The sequence below is a fragment of the Trachypithecus francoisi genome, unplaced genomic scaffold, assembly GCF_009764315.1.
Source record: "Trachypithecus francoisi isolate TF-2019V2 unplaced genomic scaffold, Tfra_2.0 Lachesis_group10, whole genome shotgun sequence".
Classification (NCBI taxonomy): domain Eukaryota; kingdom Metazoa; phylum Chordata; class Mammalia; order Primates; family Cercopithecidae; genus Trachypithecus; species Trachypithecus francoisi.
Window position 1 is genome coordinate 110647104 of NW_022681455.1, and position 20426 is coordinate 110667529.

The window sequence follows — 20426 nt, forward strand, 5'->3', positions numbered from 1 at the left end:
CAGGCTGGAGTGCAGTGGCACAACTCACTGCAACCTCCGCCTCCGGGTTCAAGCAATTCTCCTGTCTCAGCCTCCCGAGTAGCTGGGATTACAGGCTCCCACCACCACACCCAGCTAAGTTTTGTACTTTTAGTAGAGATGGTGTTTCTTCACGGTGGCCGGGCTGGTCTTGAATTCCTGACCTCGTGATCTGCCCACCTCGGTCTCCCAAATACAGGTGTGAGCCACTGTGTCTGGCCAAAAAACAGGCTTTACTTTTTTTAAAAAAAGATCTCAATTTTGCACTGCTACCAGGCAAAAATCGGTAATGCCAAGAGTTGAATGGCATAGGAATGTGCACAGGTATTACGTGTAATAATTTGCAATACATTTGCTTAGGGAAGCTGTAAACATTTTCTCTTGTGGGCCATATAAATCAAATGTTTCTCTGCCTTCCTAGTCCTGTATCCACCCCATTTTCCCAGACAGGGCAGGTGAAAGTGGTTTTGTTAGCGTGTTATATAGTCTGACAAACAATCCTAACTCATTCTCAAGTTTTATTTTGCTTAATGGAAAATGGTAGAAGAAAATGCCTTTGCATAGCTTCCCAGTGAATGGGAGATTTCATTCTTTTCCATAAGTTGAGGGCTATTTCCTGTTTTCTTTTTCATTTTTTTTTTTTGAGAAAACTAACACTTTATTGAGATATTTTAAAGTCAAATATCTAATATAAAAAGTTTGCATTGCTTCAGCTTGTTTTCATTTAAACCTGTGGTTGTCCTTCATCTGCTTCTGGCATTTTTTTTCTTTTTTTTTGAGACAGAGTCTCGCTGTGTTGCCCAGGCTGGAATGCAGTGGCACTCGGCTCACTGCAACTTCCGCATCCCCAGTTCAAGCGATTCTCCTGCCTCAGCCTCTCAAGTAGCTGGGATTACAGGTGCATGCCACCACGCCCAGCTAATTTTTGTATTTTTAGTAGAGATGGGGTTTTATCATGTTGGCCAGGCTGGTCTCGAACTCCTGACCTCAAGTAATGCACCCGCCTCGACCTCCCAGAGTGCTGGGATTACAGGTGTGAGTCACTACATCTGGCTTACTTCTGGCATTGAAGTGCTCTAGTTTTGGTAGAATCTTCTCCTTGACTTCAGGACCCTCTCCACATTTATCCCCAGTCTATAACTCACATATTTCATGTTTTCAAACAGAAAACCGTAATTCAGGAGTAAACACCATCCTCTGTAAGATGTGTCACAGGAGCAGCCTGAAATCTATTAGACAGTCATTCTGAAGCTGTGGTGAAATGGAAGGGAAGCTAATGTTGCAGCTATGGAGATGAGATCCAGGCTCAGGATCACACTTTTTCCAGAATACTTTTTCAGTGTTTCCAAAACCAGCAAAAGCCATTTAGAAGTCTCATCTCCAGACTGCCAGACTACACAAAGGTAAGGCTTTATTTTAGGGGTGGGCCCTGGGTTTTGCAGTCAAGTCAGCTGCTGTTTGTATGAGCAAGACTTCATCGGTAGCTCTACTGGGCTCCCCCTCTTCTACATGATGGCAGCAATCTGGCCTTAGAAAATGTGCCTAAGTGACTTCACAGGCTACAGGCTATTTTCTTCATAAGTAGGAATGGAAGATTCCTGTTAGGAAGGCAGAAGTCAGTTTTGTTCGCATGTGGGCCAAACTATTAAAAAATAATAAAGCCTGGGGATTCCCATGTTCTTAGATGCTCAAAGAACATTTCAGCTCATCAAACTATGACCAACTTAAAAGGCTGTGGCATTGTGCTAGTTCACTGGACCCTGGGAAAGTCTTTTAAATCCAAATGATACTTTTGTTTTTTAGAGACAGGATTTTGCTTTGTTGCCCAGGCTGGAGTGCAGTGGCATGCGATCACAGCTCACTACAACCTTGAGCTCCTGGGCTCCAGTGTCCTTCTGCCTCAGCCTCTTGAGTAGCTAGGACTAAGGCACATCCCACCACACCGAGACAATTTTAAAACTTTTTGTAGATGGGTCGTACTATGTTGTCCAGGCTGGTCTCTTACTCCTGAGCTCAAGTGATCCTCCTGCCTCAGCCTTCCCGTGTTGGGATTACAGACACCAGCCACTGCCCCCAACCCTGCATTATATTCTTAAAGGCAGACCTGAATCCTGTGCAGTGTCAATTCAGGTGTGCACTTGCCCCCGAGCCTCACAGGACCCATTCCTTAGGATGACGCCGTGTTCCCTTGCTTAGAGCCTCAGCACCATGGCACCTGGCTCTCCTCCCGTGCCCGAGTCTTGTTCTTGCCCATTTCCTAGAGAGGGTTTGTGGTCCAGGCTCCCTGTCACGTCAGTGTGTTCCAAACACGGCACCCAAATCTCAAAAGCTGCTTCAACGCTCCTGTGGTTTGGGATACACCTCAAGTTTTAATCTATGTAGTTCAAGTTTCTTTTATTCAATTAGATACAACCATCTGACTTTTGGCTTCTGAAACAGAAAAGTCAATTGAGTTCTGTTTTCACTTTACCATGCCTTTTAATCTCAGAATCTTGATGAACTCTGAAATGAACCCTGATGGGGCATGCCTCTATTTATGCTGAATGATAGTCATTTCACATTTTACTACAGGTTGAGTGCCCCTAATCCAAAAATTTGAAATGCTCCAAAATCTGAAACTTTTGGAGCACTTACATGGTATTCAAAGGAAATGTGCATTGGTACATTTCAGATTAGGTACACTCAGCTGGTAAGTATAATGCAAATATTTAAAAAAAAAAAAAAGATTTCCCAAATCCTTAACACTTCTGGTTCCAAGCATTTCAGATAAGGGATACTGAAGCTGTACCTGTTTCCAAATTTCCACTAACTAGCTCTTTGGCAGGTCTACGGAATAAAAATCGATGCCTCTGATTACTTTAAGGCATTATAACCTCATGAAGTGGTTTCTGAGATGCAACTGAGTTTTTGTGCTATTTTATTATATTCTTAAATCTTTCAAGATGAATAATCCACGTAGTGCATTTGAGAGGTTCTACCTGTTCAAGAAAGGAAATTTAATATCCATGACTATTATAAGTCAAATGATTTAGTGCCTTGTTTAATTAGTTCCTCTAGGAGTCCTCTGCACTTATCTTAGGGGAAACGTTGTTCCATTCTTAGTAACATGCCTGTTTGGCCTGTGGTCTGAGGTACTTACAGATGCTACAGTGGTAAATGTGTCCCTTTTGAAACACTGTTCTGGGGACTTCAGAGATGACTGACTGCAACCTACCACCTCACAAATGAGGGATCTGAGGTACAAACTAGAACCTGGGTCTTCTGGGCTCAGAGAACTCTCCTCACTACAGCAGACTGCCTGTTTCCATTTAGGGGAACGCGATGATCTTTCATAAATGATACCAAGTCCAAGAGAACTCCTTAAGGCAGCTCCAATCGAAGGCTGTCTTGGCTGCTTCCGGAAACAACAGATCACTACTCCCAAAGTCAAAAACGACTAGAACACAGCCTTAAAAATCAAGTCATTTAATTCTGTCTTTGAAGGTAAACAATATATGGAGCTGGATCACAACCCCTGAGAATGCCAGAGCTGTGGGTCCAAAACATGGTGTGGTATTGTCAGCAGAGTTCAGAAGGGTCTGGACTCTACGTGTTACCAGGCAGAAAACATGATGGAATTCATGCATTCCATTTAGCAATTGTGTAAAATTCCAGAAACAGACCCCAAGAATCTTTCAACATGGGGAAAATTCAACTTCTGGTTTTACAGAGAAACAAATGAAGAGTTACCAAAACGCTTTGTTGATTTCTCCTCATTTTTCTCACACAATCTGAAGCCTGAGCTGACTATCATATCCCCAGCTCCCAGCAGCTGAAGCTGCAGTTCAGGTTTGAGCTCAGTCTCCATACTCTTCCATGTAGCACCACAGCAAGAGTGGCCGGAGGCAGAGAGCTCTCGGCGGGCCAGCTTCCTAACAAGCACGCCAAGTGGAAAAGAACCCTCTGGCAGCAGACTGATTTAGTTTGTGAGATTTTAATTTACAAATTAAAAAAGCTATTTAATACATGTTTTACTTTTTCTCCTTTTTCTCCTCTTTCTTTACATCACTCTTTTCCTTATCTTTATCTTTCTCCTTGTCCTCTTTCCTATCCTTTTTGCTGTCTTCTTTCTCCTGCCCTTCTTTCTTCTCTGCATCGCGGTTGGCAATCTTGTTGTTGATGAGGTTGTGCAGGGCGACCACGGAACGGATCAGCGAGGCCAAGTACACTACCACCATCTGGTCGTTGGTCTTCAGGTAAAAGGCCTTGACAAACTCCTGCAGGCTGACATCTGGCAGCAGGTTGAAGACGTCCTGCAGCTGGTAGATGATCTGGTGGTTGATAGGCAGCTTGCCTGTGGCGACTTTTTCCAGGTAGCTCCTGATATCCAGAAGCTTGGAGTTTAGTCCCTTCAAACCATGGACCTGGTTTGTGATCCGCTGGGACAGAGTGCCCACCGTCGTGTCTTTGATGTCTCTGTAATAACTCGCAGTTAGAAAGGGCAGGAAAAGGTATCGGGTACCACGTTATCACGCAAGTTCTTACATTCTAAGAAAATACCTAGCTTTGTTGGGTGCGGCAAGTTTTTAAAAGAAAAATGTCACTTTTCCATTTGATAAAGATTTAGTTATCAATTATGAAACTGTTATCATTCGGAGCCACATATTTTATCTTTCTCATCACAGGACATTTTTCAAAAAAGAATTACAAAAGAGAGCTAAAATAAGACCATTTTCACTTAAGGAAAAAAAAAGAGATTGTTTAGGTGAACAGTTCAGATCTGCCAATAACTTTCTGGGTAGCCTTGTACTGAAGCTATCTCGGCTTTCCTGTTCTTAAAAGGATGGCATTTTCTCTACCAGCATCTCCAGAATATCGAGAAGCTTAAATTGAAGAGACGGTAATTTTTAGAACTGGAAGGAACCTCACTGACTGATAAAACTATGACCCCTTTCAAATAAGGATTATATAGATATAGGATTTTAAAACAAAAGCTACCCCAAGATGAAGATTCTCTCCAGAAAATGGGCTACATTTGTTGAGAAGGACATCTAGTGGAGTGCAGGCCTGCATTCTCACACCTCTCTTCCCGTCACAGCCAACATTCTAGTTTGCAGACAAGGTATGCTATCCACAAAGTCATAAATTGTAACTCAAGACATTTACAGTTGATGTAGTTCAAACATTTCAATGTACAGACAAGAAAACAAAGGTCTGGAAAGAGACTGTGATTTGCTCAGAATGGCAGACTTGTTAGTGGATGGTCAGGACTGGAACCCAGGGTCCATACTCTTGACACAAACCTCTTCCTTACACTGTGTGGCCTCTTGGGCAGCGCATTATTTTGATGTGTACTAGGGTCTCACCGTAACAAGTGTTCAACTCCAACTTCCTCAGCTTCCTCTGCTCCAATTTCACTGGTCACGTGTTCAAATGTTTTCGAGGTTGGGGTTCCATCCTGGGAGAGGAAGCCTAACTATAATTATTTATTTTCCAGAAGCAAACTGATATGTGTTCCTTTTCGCACCTTGAGACTTTTGCTTTACGTCAGCTCATTTAATGGGTGCATGACTGAGAATTTTCTATGGCAAGGGTGGGTAAGGCTTGCTTTGAAAGTTTAGCCTTCAAAGCTGACATCACTGTGGTGCTGCTCAGTGATGCAGTCTGCTGGGGCACTGTGAGTTGAGAAAATCTGGAAATTCCCTCAAGCCCACACTTGGGATGGACACACAGGGAAGTCTCAGGTTGATTCTTATAAGTGTATTGTTCTGGCTGGGCATGGTGGCTCACACCTGTAATCTCAGCACTTTGGAATGATGAGAATTCGAGACCAGCCTGGGCAACGTGGCAAAAAACCCTCTACAAAAACCACCTAGCCAGGTGTGGTGGTGGGCGCCTGTAATTCCAGCTACTCTGGAGGCTGAGGAATGAGAATCACTTGAACCTGGGAGGTGGAGGGTGCAGTGAGCTGAGATCACACCACTGCACTCCAGCCAGAGCAACAGAGCGAGATTATCTTAAAAAAAAAAAGTAGTTCTTTCCAGAATGGACAATATACGGAGTATCTGTACTGAAGCAAGTTCATGCCAGAAAATGTAACTTTTAGCCCTTTTTTGTCTCTTGGATCAAACGATTCCAGAGTGCCCAAACCAATGCAATCAGAATAGCTGGCTTTCTGGCGGTCTGAATTAATCAAAGGATCCACTGGGGACATGGTTCCTGGTGGGCACCCAGTGACATCCTGAAGGGACTCGGAAGATACTTTTCTCAGACTTTGTGCCAGAAGAGGCTGTACGTCTCCTGCAAAAGGCTGTAAACTGTGTGCAAGGGAGGACAGCACAGTGGTAAGAGCACAGGCTCCACAGCCAGGCTAGCTGGATTCAAATCTGGCGCCGCCATGTATGTAATAAGGGAGCTCCGAGACCTTGGGCAAGTCACTCCACTCACACTAAGTGCTATAGAAGTGAGCCGTGATTATTTTATTCAGGATAGGGTTAATCCTGCAAGGGGCATTCTCTTGGCTTTGCATGCCAAGATGGTCAGAACCTTTAACAGTCTTGTGGGATTTCTTGGTAACCTTTATAGGCATTAATTCTTCTTGAGTTTCATCTGGTAACATGACCCGTATATCCCCTTTATCCCCTACTAAAAAAAAAATCTTGCTTCATTGGGGTGCGTGTGTATGAGCAACCTCAATTCCTTTTCTAAAGAGGCAGGAGAAAAATTCACTAAAAACAACGGGGTCAAAACAGGGATGGAAAGACCTACTGCAACTAGGTGATACATTGGATCTAAGTTCCCTGGTAGCCAGGCAAAGAGAAAAGCTCCAGGAAGACAGAGCTCGATGCAAGGAACATTTGCACAGAGCTATCCTAAAATATCCTTTTCCAAATCTTAAAACTGAAAGTAAGGATAAATACCGCAAATCTAAACCCAAAAGGAGACCGTAATTCATCCCTTAAAGTTTTCATTTATAAAAGGGGAATCTGGATTTCTGTTTTGTTTTTTTGGGGGACAGGGTCTCACTGTCGCACAGGTTGGAATGCAGTGGCGTGATCATAGCTCACTGTAAGCTTGAACTCCTGGGCTCAGACACTCCTACCATCTCAACCTCCTGAGTAGCTTGGAATACAGGCATGGACAATCATGCCTGGCTAATGTTTTTATTTTTGTAGGGGTCTTGCTATATTGCCCAGGCCGGTCCTCAACTCCTAGGCTTAGGCAATCCTCCCACCTCTGCCTCTCAAAGCACTGGGTGAGCCACTGTGCCTGGATGGAATTTAGATTTCTGTGTTCCTCTCCATTTCCAAAATGTGGTGATTAAAAAAGTCAAAGGGGAAAAAACTTAACTACCTTCTTTTGTTATAGAGACAAAGGATTTGTTGACCTGAAAATTGGAAAAAAAAAAAAAAAAAAAAAGCCAATCACCCAATAAGCGGCAAGTCGAACCCCCCAGGTTCATGGCAAGATGACTCACATCATGGACTTCTTCCACTGAAATGTACGCTTCTGTGGGCAGCCCTAGGTCCTTCGGCTTCACATCAATGATGACCAATACCTGGCCGAGAAACACATCTTAGCAAATCATCTCACGCCCAGCACAAAAGGGGTAATTTCAGGCATTCCTCTAACAATTACTAAAGCTATTTCTTCTATTCAATTAGAAAGGAACCAGAATTTTCAGCAAAAATGCATTTATACTTCAAATGATCTCATCATTTTTTCTGCTTTTCGATCCCCTTCATTAACAAGCTGAGGGGCAGTACAGTGCCTAGCACAAGGACATTAGAGTCAATACAGCCAAAATTTCAATCCCAGTCCCACCCCTTACCAGACCTTCCTAACCATTCTAAACCTCAGTTTTCTCATTCCTAAAGAGGATATACAGTTACTGGGAGGATTACATAGCTCATACACCTGGTACGTAGCAGGTGTAACCTGTTACTTATCTAATGTATTAGGTTACATACTTCACAGAGCACTACAAATTAACAAGTTTATGGAGATAAAGCAGTAAGCAGATTTGCTACTCAAATTCTTCCCTGGATGCTCTTACTTGAGCTGGCTGGCAAAAAATCATTCAAGAGTTTTAAAAATAGAGAGCACTTACGGAATTAGGACAGTATCTTTTCATGAGTTCGTTGATGGCAATGTCATTCTTGTGTAGTTTAGGGCCTGTGTGGTACCAGCCAACTATTCTTTCTCTGGCTAGGAAGGAAAAACATTAGTGGGCTTTAACTATTTCATGAAGCTCGATACAACTCCCTCAAAAAGGATAAGAAGTTGTGTCCTTTACCTCTTTGAAAATTCCAGACATATTTACCCTGGTGGTACTAAAACTCTAATGGAAGACTGATTTTACTGGACGGTTCTCGGCTGCAATTAGAGCGTTATTTCCCCTCTTACCCAAACCCAGGGGGCCTATTTGGCCTTAAATTGCTACTCTAGTTTTTCATTTATTCTACCTTACTCTTCTACTCCCACTAGTCTTACTAAGTGTAGCCAACTGAAAGGGCCTTGATGTTAAAGAAAAGCAAACAGAAGACTCCCACACACACAGATCAATTCTATGCTGTAACACCTTAGAACATCAAGACATACCATTGACTTTCTTAAACATTCCATACATGTTTTCCAAATAATCATGGTCTAAAAACCACACAGAATCGTCTTTGTCATCTTCATCAAAAGGAACTAAAGAGGGAAAAAAAAGTTAGTTTAGGGTGCTTGGTAGAAACCTAGAACAAAAGTCACAAGTAAAGACCCTCAGGCCAGTTCTGATTCACTTATGTGTTTCACTTGCCCAACACAATATTAAAAATTTTTTTTTGAGCTGTCCTCAAAAACTGGGAGAGTTCACAGAAGAATCCAGACCTCCAGCTTCTCTTAAAAAACTGGAATACCGGGCAACTACCAGCTACAGCCAGGTAGAAGTTATAGCTCTTTAAAAAAGACACATGCTTTTCAGTTTTTTAGAAGCCCAGTAATTTCCCGGTATTTTCCATTTGGCAAATGACATTATTAGCTGGTCGTTTTAGACACCAGAGTTAGTGACCTCTAGTCCAGAGGTCATCCAGCATGTTCTTTATTGTTGTTGCTTTAATCATCCAAGTAATACATGGATACGTTCTTGTGAGGATTCACACGGGTAAAGTTTCCCATCTCTCCCCTTACCCTACCTATAAGAAGCATGGGTGAACAGTTTGTGGGGGTTGACAAACTGCCAGCTGCCTGTTTTTATAAAGGGTTGCTGCAATACTGCCACTCTCATCGTTTGTTTACATGTTGTCTATAGCAGCTCTTGCACTACAACAGCAGAGAGGAGCAGGTGCAGTGGAGACCACATGGCCTGCAAGTTTAAAGTATTTACTGCCTGGTCTAGTGTGCAATCTTCAGGTTCTCTTTTCTATACTTCAGCAATTTTGAGACAATCTGTGGGTTGTAGTCAAAAGTGGTAACAAAAGTTTATTTTCTTAAAAAGTCAACTGACATTTTAATCGTGCTCAGAAAAACACAAAATTTGTCTTTTACCTGCAAAACTGTTCGATACATCAAGTACTTTCTTTTGCCATGACCCCAAAAGCACACCAACAACGCGCTTCTGATTTCCAACCTTGCCGATTCTGAACGAGAAAACAGGTGGTCAGTGTGGATAGGTTAGCACAGAAACATGGATCCAACAATAAGATACTCAATGGGAAGTATCAATGGCACAGATACAATTTAGTTTACCTAGGAACTAATCTCTCTAAACCAATGTAATAGGGTTAGGTTGATATTAACTATAAGGGGCAATTCACAAACTTGGTGCTGACACACACTGGCAGTTTTTACTTAACATTGACTGTGAAGTAATACATGCTTGGGAAAATTTCAGACTTCACAGAAATTTAAAATGAAGAAAATGAAAACTTCCCAGATCTTAGTCTGAAAACTCATTTAAGCCACGCTACCGCATTTAACTTTTTCTTTGCAGCTTTCTTTCTCCTTTAAACTTTTCCCATCCTGAAATCTTTTTTGGAATAAAGATGCTAGAGCAGGCCAGGCACAGTGTAATCCCAGCACTTTGGGAGGCTGAGGTGGACAGATCACCTGAGCTCAGGAGTTTGAGACCAGCATGAGCAGCGTGGGCAATGTGGCGAAAACCTGTCTACAAAAAATACAAAACTTAGCTGGGCACAGTGGGGGTGTGCCTGTAGTCTCAGCTACTTGGGGTTGGGGGGCTGAGATGGGGGGATTGCTTGAGCCCAGAAGGTCGAGTTTGAGGCTAGCTACAGTGAGCCGAGATTGTGCCACTGCATCCCAGCCTGGGCAGACCCTGTCTCAAAATAAATGAATAAATAGGGGAGGGCTGAATGAGAAAGATTTTACTTGAGAATTTTTATCTCCATTTCAAGCCTCCTCAGTCATTTTCTCCTAAGGAGTTACAAGTGCTTCACTTACATACACTCATTTCCTTGGTCTTCAGGAAGCATTCTTTAACCACTAGCAAATGTGTAACACAGAAACACAACTCTATGCTTAGGAAAGACAAAAGCCACTGTTAATTACATTTTCTTAACAGCTGCTAGTTTCACATTGGTTTAATTGTAGTATTTTTCTTAGCATATAGTTGGCAAATCTATAAATGGTTACTAGGTTTGGGTTTTAATCAAACAAAGTTAATGATTCTGTATTTCTGGTGCCTCTAATTTTTAGGGGCGGGGGGGCGGTAAGGGGAAAATTGAGTTTCCAACTTCAAGGGAAACTTCCATACTCATGGGCTTTTGTTTTGGTCTACCAAAGTCCATTTGTGTTTTTAAAACCCTACACTTACTTGATAGAGAAGCTAGTGCTCTTCTCTGTTTTTGAGACAAGGTCTCACTCTGTTGCCCAGGCTGGAGTCCAGTGGCACAATCTTGGCTCACTGCAGCCTCTACTTCTCAGATTCAAGTGATCCTCCTGCTTCAGCCTCCCAAGTAGCTGAGACTACAGGCACATACCACCACACCTGGGTAATTTTTTTTTTTTTTTTTTTTTTTTTGTAGAGAAGGGATTTTCACCATGTGGCCCAGGCTGGTCTTGAACTCCTAAGCTCAAGCAATCCACCCACCTTGGTCTCCAAAAGTGCTAGGATTTAGAGGCATGTGCCACCAGGCCAGTCTAAAAGCTAGTGCTCTTAACAATAGAACTGAAATGGTGCCTGCCCCTAGTATCCCATGGGAGAAAAATAGTAATTCCTCTACTGTAGAAAAGCCAACATATCCTAGGCTGAGGGTCCTTTTACGGCTCCAGCTGAATTAGTTGCACAGAGCAAGTCTTAGGAGAATGGACACTGCAACAATGGCTTTATAGCAGATGCTCTGAACTGGGTCTTTACATTTGCCAATTCAACTAACAATCTTGTAAAACTTAGAAACATGTGCAACAGGTCTAGCAGGATGAACCGTTCCAAAACCAAGGGGTGGTGGATGTACACCCTCAAACAGCGAGCTTACTAGAGACCTCTGAGATGTTTCCTTACCTTATTCATTACGGTCCAAATCTCCAAGTGGTCTCTTTTTTTTTTTTTTGGAGACAAGGTCTCACTCTCACCCGGGCTGGAGTGCAGTGGCATGATCTGAGCTCACGACAGCTTCGAACTCCTGGGCTCAAGTGATCCTCCCGTCTCAGCCTCCCAAAGTGCTGGGATTACAGGCGTGAGCCGCCATGCCCAGCCTCATGTTTTTTTTTTTTTTTTTTTTTTAAAAAACGGAAACCTCATCTATCTAATATATATACATCTGTATATAATCCATATATACTATATATATTATATATACATATGTACTTTTTTTTTTGAGACGGAGTCTAATCAGATTCCCATTTAAAAATGTTAATGGGTTAAAATCACAGCTGTTCCAGGAAGCCCTTCCTGGTGCAGAGCATCATCCAGATTTCGATAACAGGAACTCGGTAAAGTGAAGACAAACATAGATACGAACCTGGGGGCGACGGTCAGGGACAAATTGAAGCTAGCCCCCTCTGCCCCACTCCAGCATCATCCAAGCATCATTCACATTTCGGTGAAATCAACTTGGTTAAACGAGGATAAACATAAATACGACCCTGGGGCGGGGGTCGGGGCCAAATGAAGGTAGCCCCCCTGCGCACCACTCCGGCATTATCCATAGTTCGGTGAAACTAACTCGGTCAAACGAAGATAAACATAGATAGCCTGGGGGCGGGGCTAAATGAAGCTAGCCCCCTCCGCCCCACCCGTGCATCATCCAGACATCATTCACATTTCAGTGAAACCAACTGGGACAAACGAAGATACGACCCTGGGGGACAGGGGTCAGAGCCAAATGAAGCTAGCCTGCCTCCGCCCCACCCTGGCTTCACCCAGATTTCGGCAAAACGAAGTGACAGACACGAGCTTGGGGGCGGGGGTCAGGGCCAACTAAAGCTAGCCGCATCCCCCGACCCCCGGCATCATCCAGATTTCGGTAAAACGAGCTTCGGCAAAACGAACTCGGAAAGGGAACTCTGTAAAACACACTGGGTAAACGGAACAGGCAGCCCAGGTCCCGGAGTGGCGGCGGCTGGAGCAGGGGCAGGAGGCTGGATGACTCCGGCATCGTGAACCGAGGCTGGTCTGCGCTCCTGAACAAGTAAGGGTCACCAGCCGCCCTGTCTGCGTCCCCAGGTCGCCCGCGGCCGCCGCGCCATCCCCAGCGTGCCCGTGACTCAGCAGCGGCTGCGCCGCCGGCTCCGCTATAGGCCGCTCGCTCACCGGTTGAAATGATCCACCACACTGAGCAACACCAGGGGATGGACCACCACCTTCTGCACCGCCAGCTCCGGCATCGCGACACACCCCGCTCGCCGGGCCTGGTTCCCTGCCACCCGCAAACACCGGCAGCTATAGCGATTACTGGGGCGCTTTCAGGCCCAGCGCCTTTTCTTCCGGTTCGCCAGCCCTCGCACGGCCTTCTTCTTCCGCTCCCAGAGTGCATCGCGCGGCGGGCCCGGATCTTCGCCACCGCCGCCATTTGTGGGCGGGAAAAGGGCTCGAGAAAGGCGGTGGTGTCTCCTGGTCCCTTGCCTTGCGTTTCCCTGGACTTAAGGGCGGAAGGGGTACTGGTGACTTGACCTGGTATTGGCCTGCACCGTCATCTGCAGAGGCATTTCGCCTCAGTTCCTTCCCAGCACCCACCTCCCACCACCACTAAAGTAAATAGTTAACAGTTGACTTTTCCACCACCCGGAAGAAGCTCAGTTTTGCTTCAAGTCAAAATCCTCCGGGATTTCTGAGAGGAACTTTAAATCTCTAAGATTAGAGCACGCTTTTAATGTAATTTGGTAATTTATCTCATTCTCATTTTCATTGCCGGGGGGAATTTCTCCTTTATCTTTACTGTGGACACTTTGCAATGAACGTGGCAACCTGCAGGTTTCCACGGGTCCTTATATTACTGTGTAACTAGGGCTAGAAGAACGCAATTGTGCCTTTGCTTTTGAAATCAGAATTTACATAAGCGTTGAAGAAAAGATGGAAGGCAGTAAGGAAGTATGTTGTGATATTTAGCTAGGAAAGAGAAGAGGACGGCGACCTGGGAGACTAAAGGAGACAAAGAGTTAAGCTTATTTGCAGGAGGCAAATTATAAGAAAAATCGTACAGGTTTATATCGTCTCAAGTTGCTGTTTTTGTAAACGAAAGCAATACTTCAGCAACCCTGAATTATTTACTTATTTTTTGTTCTGTCTTTAAACAATTTTTGCTTTCCCTTTATCACCAGAGGATTTTCCCAACATTTTGGCCTCTTGTTTTTTAAAGTAGACTTCCTTATCTCGAAATGTCAAGGGACACACTTAGTGTCTCTTATTTGTGGGTGGTGAAAAACATTAGCAAAGATTATACTGAAATTTGGCCACCAAGGAGAGACTTTAATGTAGTCAGGAGTTTTAATTTGTCTGCATGTGAATTTGTCTTCTGCCTGCAACTTGGCTTTATTTTCAGATTTTCCGCTAGATCCACAAGGAAGTAAATGGCAGGATATGCTTAATATTCATAATTAATTGAAGAGACTCTCAATGCTATTTTTATTTTTTAATTTGTCTTTTGTACAGTTGGTGTCTCACTGTGTAAGCCAAGCTGGTCTCAAACTCCCAGCCTCAAGCAATCCTCCCACCTCAGCCTCCCAAAGTGCTGGGATTACAGGCATGAGCTACCGTGCCAGGCCGTTTATTCTTAATTATAACTAGAAAGATATAAGAGTTATGTTAATGGGGAAAGAAAACTAAGAGTTATTGAATCTATTGAGTGCCTTATAATATGCCAGCCCTGGTTCAGACACAAATATTTAATTCTTTTAATTAATATTTCTCAAACTTTGATATGCTTACAAATCACCTGGGGACCTTGTTAAAATACAGATTCTGATTCTGTAGGTCTGAGATGGGACCTGAGATTCTGCGCTTCTAACAAGCTTTCAGGTGAGGCCTATGCTGTGTTAACAAGGCTTGTAAAACCTTACAAAGTTGGTATTTTCTCATAACAAATGAAAATTGTTGCTCAGATGTTGCTCTCGAGGTGGGCTTTTTCTGACACTTTGAAAAAATTTCATCTTTCTTCCCGTACTTACGTGTTTCTGCTTTAGTTTTCTCTATAGTTTTTACCACTTGTGAGTAGTTTGTAGAATTTACTTATTCTGTTCATTGTCTTTGTCTCTCATTAGAATGTAAGCTCTTATTTAGTTCGTAAACTCCTGTTTACCTTTTTTTTTTTTGTAAATGAGACAGAGTCTCGCTCTGTCGCCCAGCCTGGAATGCAGTGGCACAATCTTGGCTTACTGCAACCTTTACCTCCTGGGTTCAGGCGATTTTCATGCCTCAGTCTCCCGAGTAGCTGGGACTACAGGTGAGGTGCCACCATGCCCTGCTAATTTTTCTATTTTTATTAGAGATGGAGTTTCACCATGTTGGCAAGGCTGGTCTGGAACTCCTGAACTCAAGTGATCTGCCTGCCTTGGCTTCCCAAAGTGCTGGGATTACAGGTGTGAGCCACCGCACCTGGCCCCTAGTTTACTTTTATAGTTTCAGTGTCTTGAAAAGTGCCTGGCACATAGGAGACACTCAGTAATTACTGTATAAATAAATAATTAGTTATGGTAATGAAATGGAAGATGACAATAAGGCTCAGACATTGGGAGGGATCGTTCCAAGATCACATTGCTGGTCAGGATCAAGCCAGGTTTCTGTGACCCCAGTTCCTAATTGGGTGGTGCGCCTGCTTGCAGCAGTCTTAGGCAAAATAATTGCATTAATTTTGTTAAGATACTAAATTTCAAACTTTAGAAAGTGATGTGTTTTATTTCACACTGAGTTCACTTTGCAGTTGTGCAGACTAAGTAAGCTCTTTCGAACCTTATTGGGTGTCACCAATCCTGACTCACTGAAGCAGTGTGGAATTGACTATGAACTTAAAAAATTATTCTAGTTACACATGATAATTGTGGAAAAATGACACTGTTCAGATAAATAAAAATGAATATAGAGCTGGGCATGGTGGCCTGTTCCTTTAATCCTAGATACTTGGAAGGCTGAGGTTGGAGGATCACTTGAGCCCAGGAGTTCATGACCCTTCTGAACAGTAGGACCTTGTCACAAATACATTAATTAATTGAAATAAATTACAATCACCTGAAATCTTACCACATACAGAAAACTAAGATTAACCCTGGCCCAAAGTGCTTTTTTTTTTTTTTGAGATGGAGTCCCACTCTGTCGCCAGGCTGGAGTGCAGTGGTGCAATCTCGGCTCACAGCAACCTCTGCCTCCCAGGTTCAAGTGATTCTCCTGCCTCAGCCTCCCAAGCAGCTGGGACTGTAGGCACATGCCACCACACCCAGCTAATTTTTTTATATTTTAGTAGAGATGGGGTTTCACCATGTTGGCCAGGATGGTCTCGATTTCGTGATCTGCCTGCCTTGGCTTCCCAAAGTGCTGGGATTATAGGTGTGAACCACCATGCCCAGCCTAAAGTGTTATATTTCTTAAGGGACTTCAGCATTAGCTTCCTAGTTTGTCTTTTTGCCTTCCAGTTTTGACCTTCTCCCATCTCCATCCTCCACTCTGCAGCCAGACTTATTTTATTGATTGATTGATTGATTGAGACTGAGTTTCACTCTTGTTGCCCAGATCTTGGCTCGCTGCAACCTACACCTCCTGGTTTTGAGAGATTCTCCCACCTCAGCCTCCTGAGTAGCTGGGATTACAGGTGCCCGCCACCATGCCTGGCTAATTTTTGTATTTTTAGTAGAAACGGGGTTTCATCATGTTGGCCAGGCTGGTCTCGAACTCCTGACCTCTGGTGGTTCACCCGCCTTGGCCTCCCAAAGTCCTGGGATTACAGACATGAGCCACCATGCCCAGCCTTATGTTAACATTTTTAATTTATTATTTTTTTCAAGAGATAGGGTCTCTGTCACCAAGGTTGGAGTGTAGTGGCACAATCATTAGCTCACTGAAGCCTTGAACTCCTGGTCTCAAATGATCCTCCTGCTTTGGCCTCCCCAAGTGTTAGGATTATAGGCGTGAGCCTTGGTGCCCAGGCCCAGACATATTTTTAAAACACCCTTTTTAATGGAAAATCCCTAGCCTGTGCAAGAGTAGGGAGAATAGTATAATAAAGCCCATGAACCTATTACTGAGCTTCAAGTCTCCCTCACTTTTCTTACCTGAACCCTAGTTCCTCTCCTTAAAAGGTAGTCACTGGTTACTAGTTTTCGGCAAATCTTTCAGAAAGTTTTTTAAACATGTACCTTTTGGCATCTATATGCAGAGCTTTCAAAATATGCAAATAGACCGGGCGCCGTGGCTCACACCTGTAATCCCAGTCCTTTGGGAGGCGAAGGCGGGTGAATCACAAGGTCAGGAGTTCGAGACCAGCTTCACCAACATGGTGAAATCCTGTCTCTACTAAAAATACAAAAAAAATTGGCCATGCATGAAGGTGGGCACTTGTAATCCCAGCTACTCGGGAGGCTGAGGCAGGAGAATCACTTGAACCTGGGAGGTGGAGGTTGCAGTGAGCCAAGATCCTGCCACTGCACTCCAGCCTGGGCAACAGAGCGAGACTTTGTCTCAAAAAAAAAAAAAAAAAGCAAATGGAATTTAACTGTATATAAAGTTCTGACATGTGCCCTTTTGAGCTAATAATGTGTCATTAATACACTTCCTTATAGCAAATCTAGGTCTACGTCATCATTAATAGCTGCATAGAATGGATTTGATTTCTTCATAATAGACGCCTTCATCTACTCAGAGGGCCAGCCAAAACATCATTCTCCATCAGCCTCTGTAGGCCTGGAAAGGGCAAAAGCTGTGCCAGTGATGTTTCTAGAATCTTTAATTTTTCCACTGAGATAATGATTCTTTTGCACTGTAGACTTTGGCAGTCTTCTGTAACCAGTATCTCTGATGTTTTTCTCAAACTCATTTAACAATTTGTTGGGCACTAACTCTGTGCCACTGTTCTAAATACTGTTTATATAGGAATAAACAAAACAAAGCTCTTGCCCTCTTTGAACTTGCAGTCTTGTTAGGAGAGATAGACTATAAGCAAATAATAAATATAAATCCCGTATAATATCCCATATGGTATCAGAAAGTGTGTTCAGCGTGTCACACCTGCTCGTCTTGATCAAATGTGGCAGGCCACCATGAATCATGCATCTCAGCGTTCATGCCCTGGTGTTGTCTCCAAAATTGACTATGAGCTTGGGCATGTGACTTGCTCTGGCACGTGAGATATTAGCAAGTGTAATACAAACAGAGACTTGAGTAACACTCATGTTGCAGCTTGTTCTCTTGGAATGCCCGCTCTTGGAACCCTGAGTCGTGTAGAGAAATCTGGCTACTTTGCAGGAGAGACCATATGGAATAGAAGATGAATGCTTGGCCGTTCCCCAGTTATTCTAACCATTCCAGATGGGGTCCCAAGAAATGAGAGTGAAAAAACCATTGTGGATATTCCAGCCATAGTAGATAGCATGTGAAACAGAAGAATTGCCCAGCTGAGCCCAGCCTAGGTTATATAAAATTCTGTGAAATAATAAGTCATCGTTGCTGTTTTAAGTCACTAAGTTTTGGGTGGTTTGTTGTGCAGCAACAGATAACAGAAAACTAGGCAATTAGTGAATTCTTTGTGAACGTAAGGTCCTTGGTAAATCAATTATCTGTCACTCAGTGCTTGGTTATGTAGCTACTTCCTAAATGTTAGCTCTGTCGCTTACTTTCTCAGTGTCATTTGCTGCGTTTACTCTTTCATTTGAGGGTTGTTTAGGGCTGTCATGGAATATCACTCAGCTCAAGTGATATGATTAGAGTCTGAAGAAGTCCCTAAAGCTAGGCAGCATTTTGGAAGCATCCCAGCAGGACTGAGTTTGAGAGTGTGGAGAAACTGAAGCATGGTAGAGAATAAATTCTTAATGCCTCTGGCACCCGTCCCTGTAAGCTTTCTCCCTTTCATCTCCTACTGTGAAGGTAATAGAGAAGAGCATGGGCTGTGAGTCAGATCTATATTTGAATTTTGCCTTTCCTATTCACTGGCTAGGATATTTTAAATGGGTCACTTAATCTCTGTACGCCTCAATTTCCTCTATGTAAAAGAGGGATGATAGTAGTGCCTGACTCAGGTGAGGGGAGCCAGGGATGGGAGATGACTGGGCTGCCCTGAGCAGAGACGTATTTAAGAGAGTAGTGAGAAATAAGTTTACATTGGTTGGGTAGGACCGGGTTATAAAGGGCACAGGATTTTTATTGTAAGTCAGAAAGTGACATGAAAGAAGTGACATTTTTAGAAGGTTAATCTGGTAGTAGTCTGTGAAGTAGATTAACAGGAAGAGAGCTAATGCTGGACGTGGTGGTGGCACCTGTAGTCCCAGCTACTTGGGAGGTTGAAGTGGAGTTCAAGACCAACCTGAGCAACCTTGTCTCTGAAAAAAGAAAGGAAATTTTTTTTTTTTTTTTTTTTTTTAAGAGAACTAGGAATCAGGGAAGCCCTGTTAGGAGGATTTTAAATAATTCTATATGAGGTGACAAATACCCGGAGTGGCAGAGGGAACAGAAAAAGAAACAGGGAGATGCATTTCAGAGAAGAATAGACAAAAAATGGGTGATTGATTGCCTGTGAAATATGAAGGAATAGATGAATAAAAAATCACTTCAGAGTTCCCTGGCTGGGTGGCATGGCTCAAGGCCAAGGTGGGAGGATTGCTTAACGCCAGGAATTTGAGACCAGCCTGGGCAACATACCGAGACTTTGTCTCTCAAAAAAAAAAAAAAAAAAAAAAGGCCGAGCATGGTGGCATTCACCTATAGACCTATAGTCCCAGCTACTACTTGGGAGGCTGAGGTGAGAGGATTGCTTGAGCCCAGGAGTATGATGTTATAGTGAGCTGTGATTTTGCCACTGCACTCCAGCCTGGGTGACGGAGTGAGACTGTCTCTTAAATAAATAAAAATGAAAACTCTTGCTGGCTCATAATTTTTTTCTTAATTTTTGAAAATGTTAATATACTTACCAAAAAGATCTAAAAGCATGCTTTCTGTTCCTAAGAGTAATGCATACTCATTGTTAGAACTTCAAGCAGTACAGAAATATAAAGCATATAAAGTAAAAATCTCCCATAATCCCACCACCCACATATAATCACCTTTAACAGTTTGGTGTGTGTTCTTCTAGACGAAATGTTTGTTTGAAAGTTTTGAAGAACCTGCTTTCAGAGTGTAGTAGTAGTTTTTGTTTTGGGGTTACTCGATAACACGTCTCGTTTTTAATTTTTATCCCCTAAGCTCATAACTAATTATAGGTGTAATTAGTTACACGTTTTGTGGTTGAGTTCCACAAGTGCTCAGGAGCCCTCAGCTCTGCATATTTGACAAATGACCAGGAAACTTCTGCTCTGAGTCTTAGCCTTCTTCCAGTGTAATCAGGGAACTTTTTTTTAGAGACAGAGTTTTGCTCTGTCGCCTAGGCTGGAGTGCAGTGGCGCGATCTCGGCTCACTGCAAGCTCCGCCTTGTAATCAGGGAGCTTTTGATGTTCTGAGTCCTATCAATCCCTTTCATTTCATGTACTCTTTTTACTTTTGGGAACATTGCTTTGGGTTTTCTTTCTTTTAATATTTTTGATTTGACTATCAGATGACTGCTCCTACATTCTAAGATAACAAAACTTTTAGGTTAAGAATATTTAAGTCAGCTCTTATGATGTCATGTGTTAAATAAAGCCTGCTTGCTGGTGTTTAGTGTCTGATTCAAAGTAGAGGTTATTTCATCTCTTACATGATGCTGTTCGACACAGGGTAGACGTGTCTATTATGAGAAGCGTGTGAAGGAGATTCCCTTCTAATTTGTAATTAAGGATTTAATGGCTATCAGATGATCAAAGATTGGTTTTGATT

At 43.1% G+C, this 20426-nt stretch overlaps 1 protein-coding gene and 2 long non-coding RNA genes across 3 annotated transcripts; 2 read left to right on the forward strand and 1 right to left on the reverse strand.

Annotated features, from left to right (window-relative positions):
* Positions 1-117: 117 nt before the first annotated feature.
* LOC117087984 lies at positions 118-4634 on the forward strand. The gene is made up of 2 exons (XR_004438960.1): positions 118-1421; positions 3331-4634. It is a non-coding gene; the product is annotated as an uncharacterized LOC117087984 (long non-coding RNA).
* PSMD7 (proteasome 26S subunit, non-ATPase 7) lies at positions 3468-12955 on the reverse strand. The gene is made up of 7 exons (XM_033218842.1): positions 12752-12955; positions 9529-9620; positions 8599-8691; positions 8108-8205; positions 7475-7555; positions 5364-5455; positions 3468-4473 (listed from the first exon to the last, which is right to left on the reverse strand). The coding sequence occupies exons 1-7, from the start codon at positions 12823-12825 to the stop codon at positions 4029-4031; spliced, it is 975 nt and encodes a 324-aa protein (XP_033074733.1). The 5' UTR covers positions 12826-12955; the 3' UTR covers positions 3468-4028.
* Positions 12956-13083: 128 nt separating this feature from the next.
* LOC117087983 lies at positions 13084-19286 on the forward strand. Its single transcript, XR_004438959.1, has 3 exons — positions 13084-13191; positions 14411-14455; positions 17206-19286. It is a non-coding gene; the product is annotated as an uncharacterized LOC117087983 (long non-coding RNA).
* The last annotated feature ends 1140 nt before the right edge of the window (positions 19287-20426 follow it).

Coding starts and splice junctions, on each gene's coding strand:
- PSMD7 (XM_033218842.1), bottom strand. CDS start 12,825: ATGCCGGAGCTGGCGGTGCAGAAGGTGGTGGTCCATCCCCTGGTGTTG. Junction 9,621..12,751: donor GTGGTGGATCATTTCAACCG/GTGAGCGAGCGG, acceptor TTTCTCGTTCAG/AATCGGCAAGGTTGGAAATC. Junction 7,556..8,107: donor AAAGATACTGTCCTAATTCC/GTAAGTGCTCTC, acceptor TTTCTCGGCCAG/GTATTGGTCATCATTGATGT.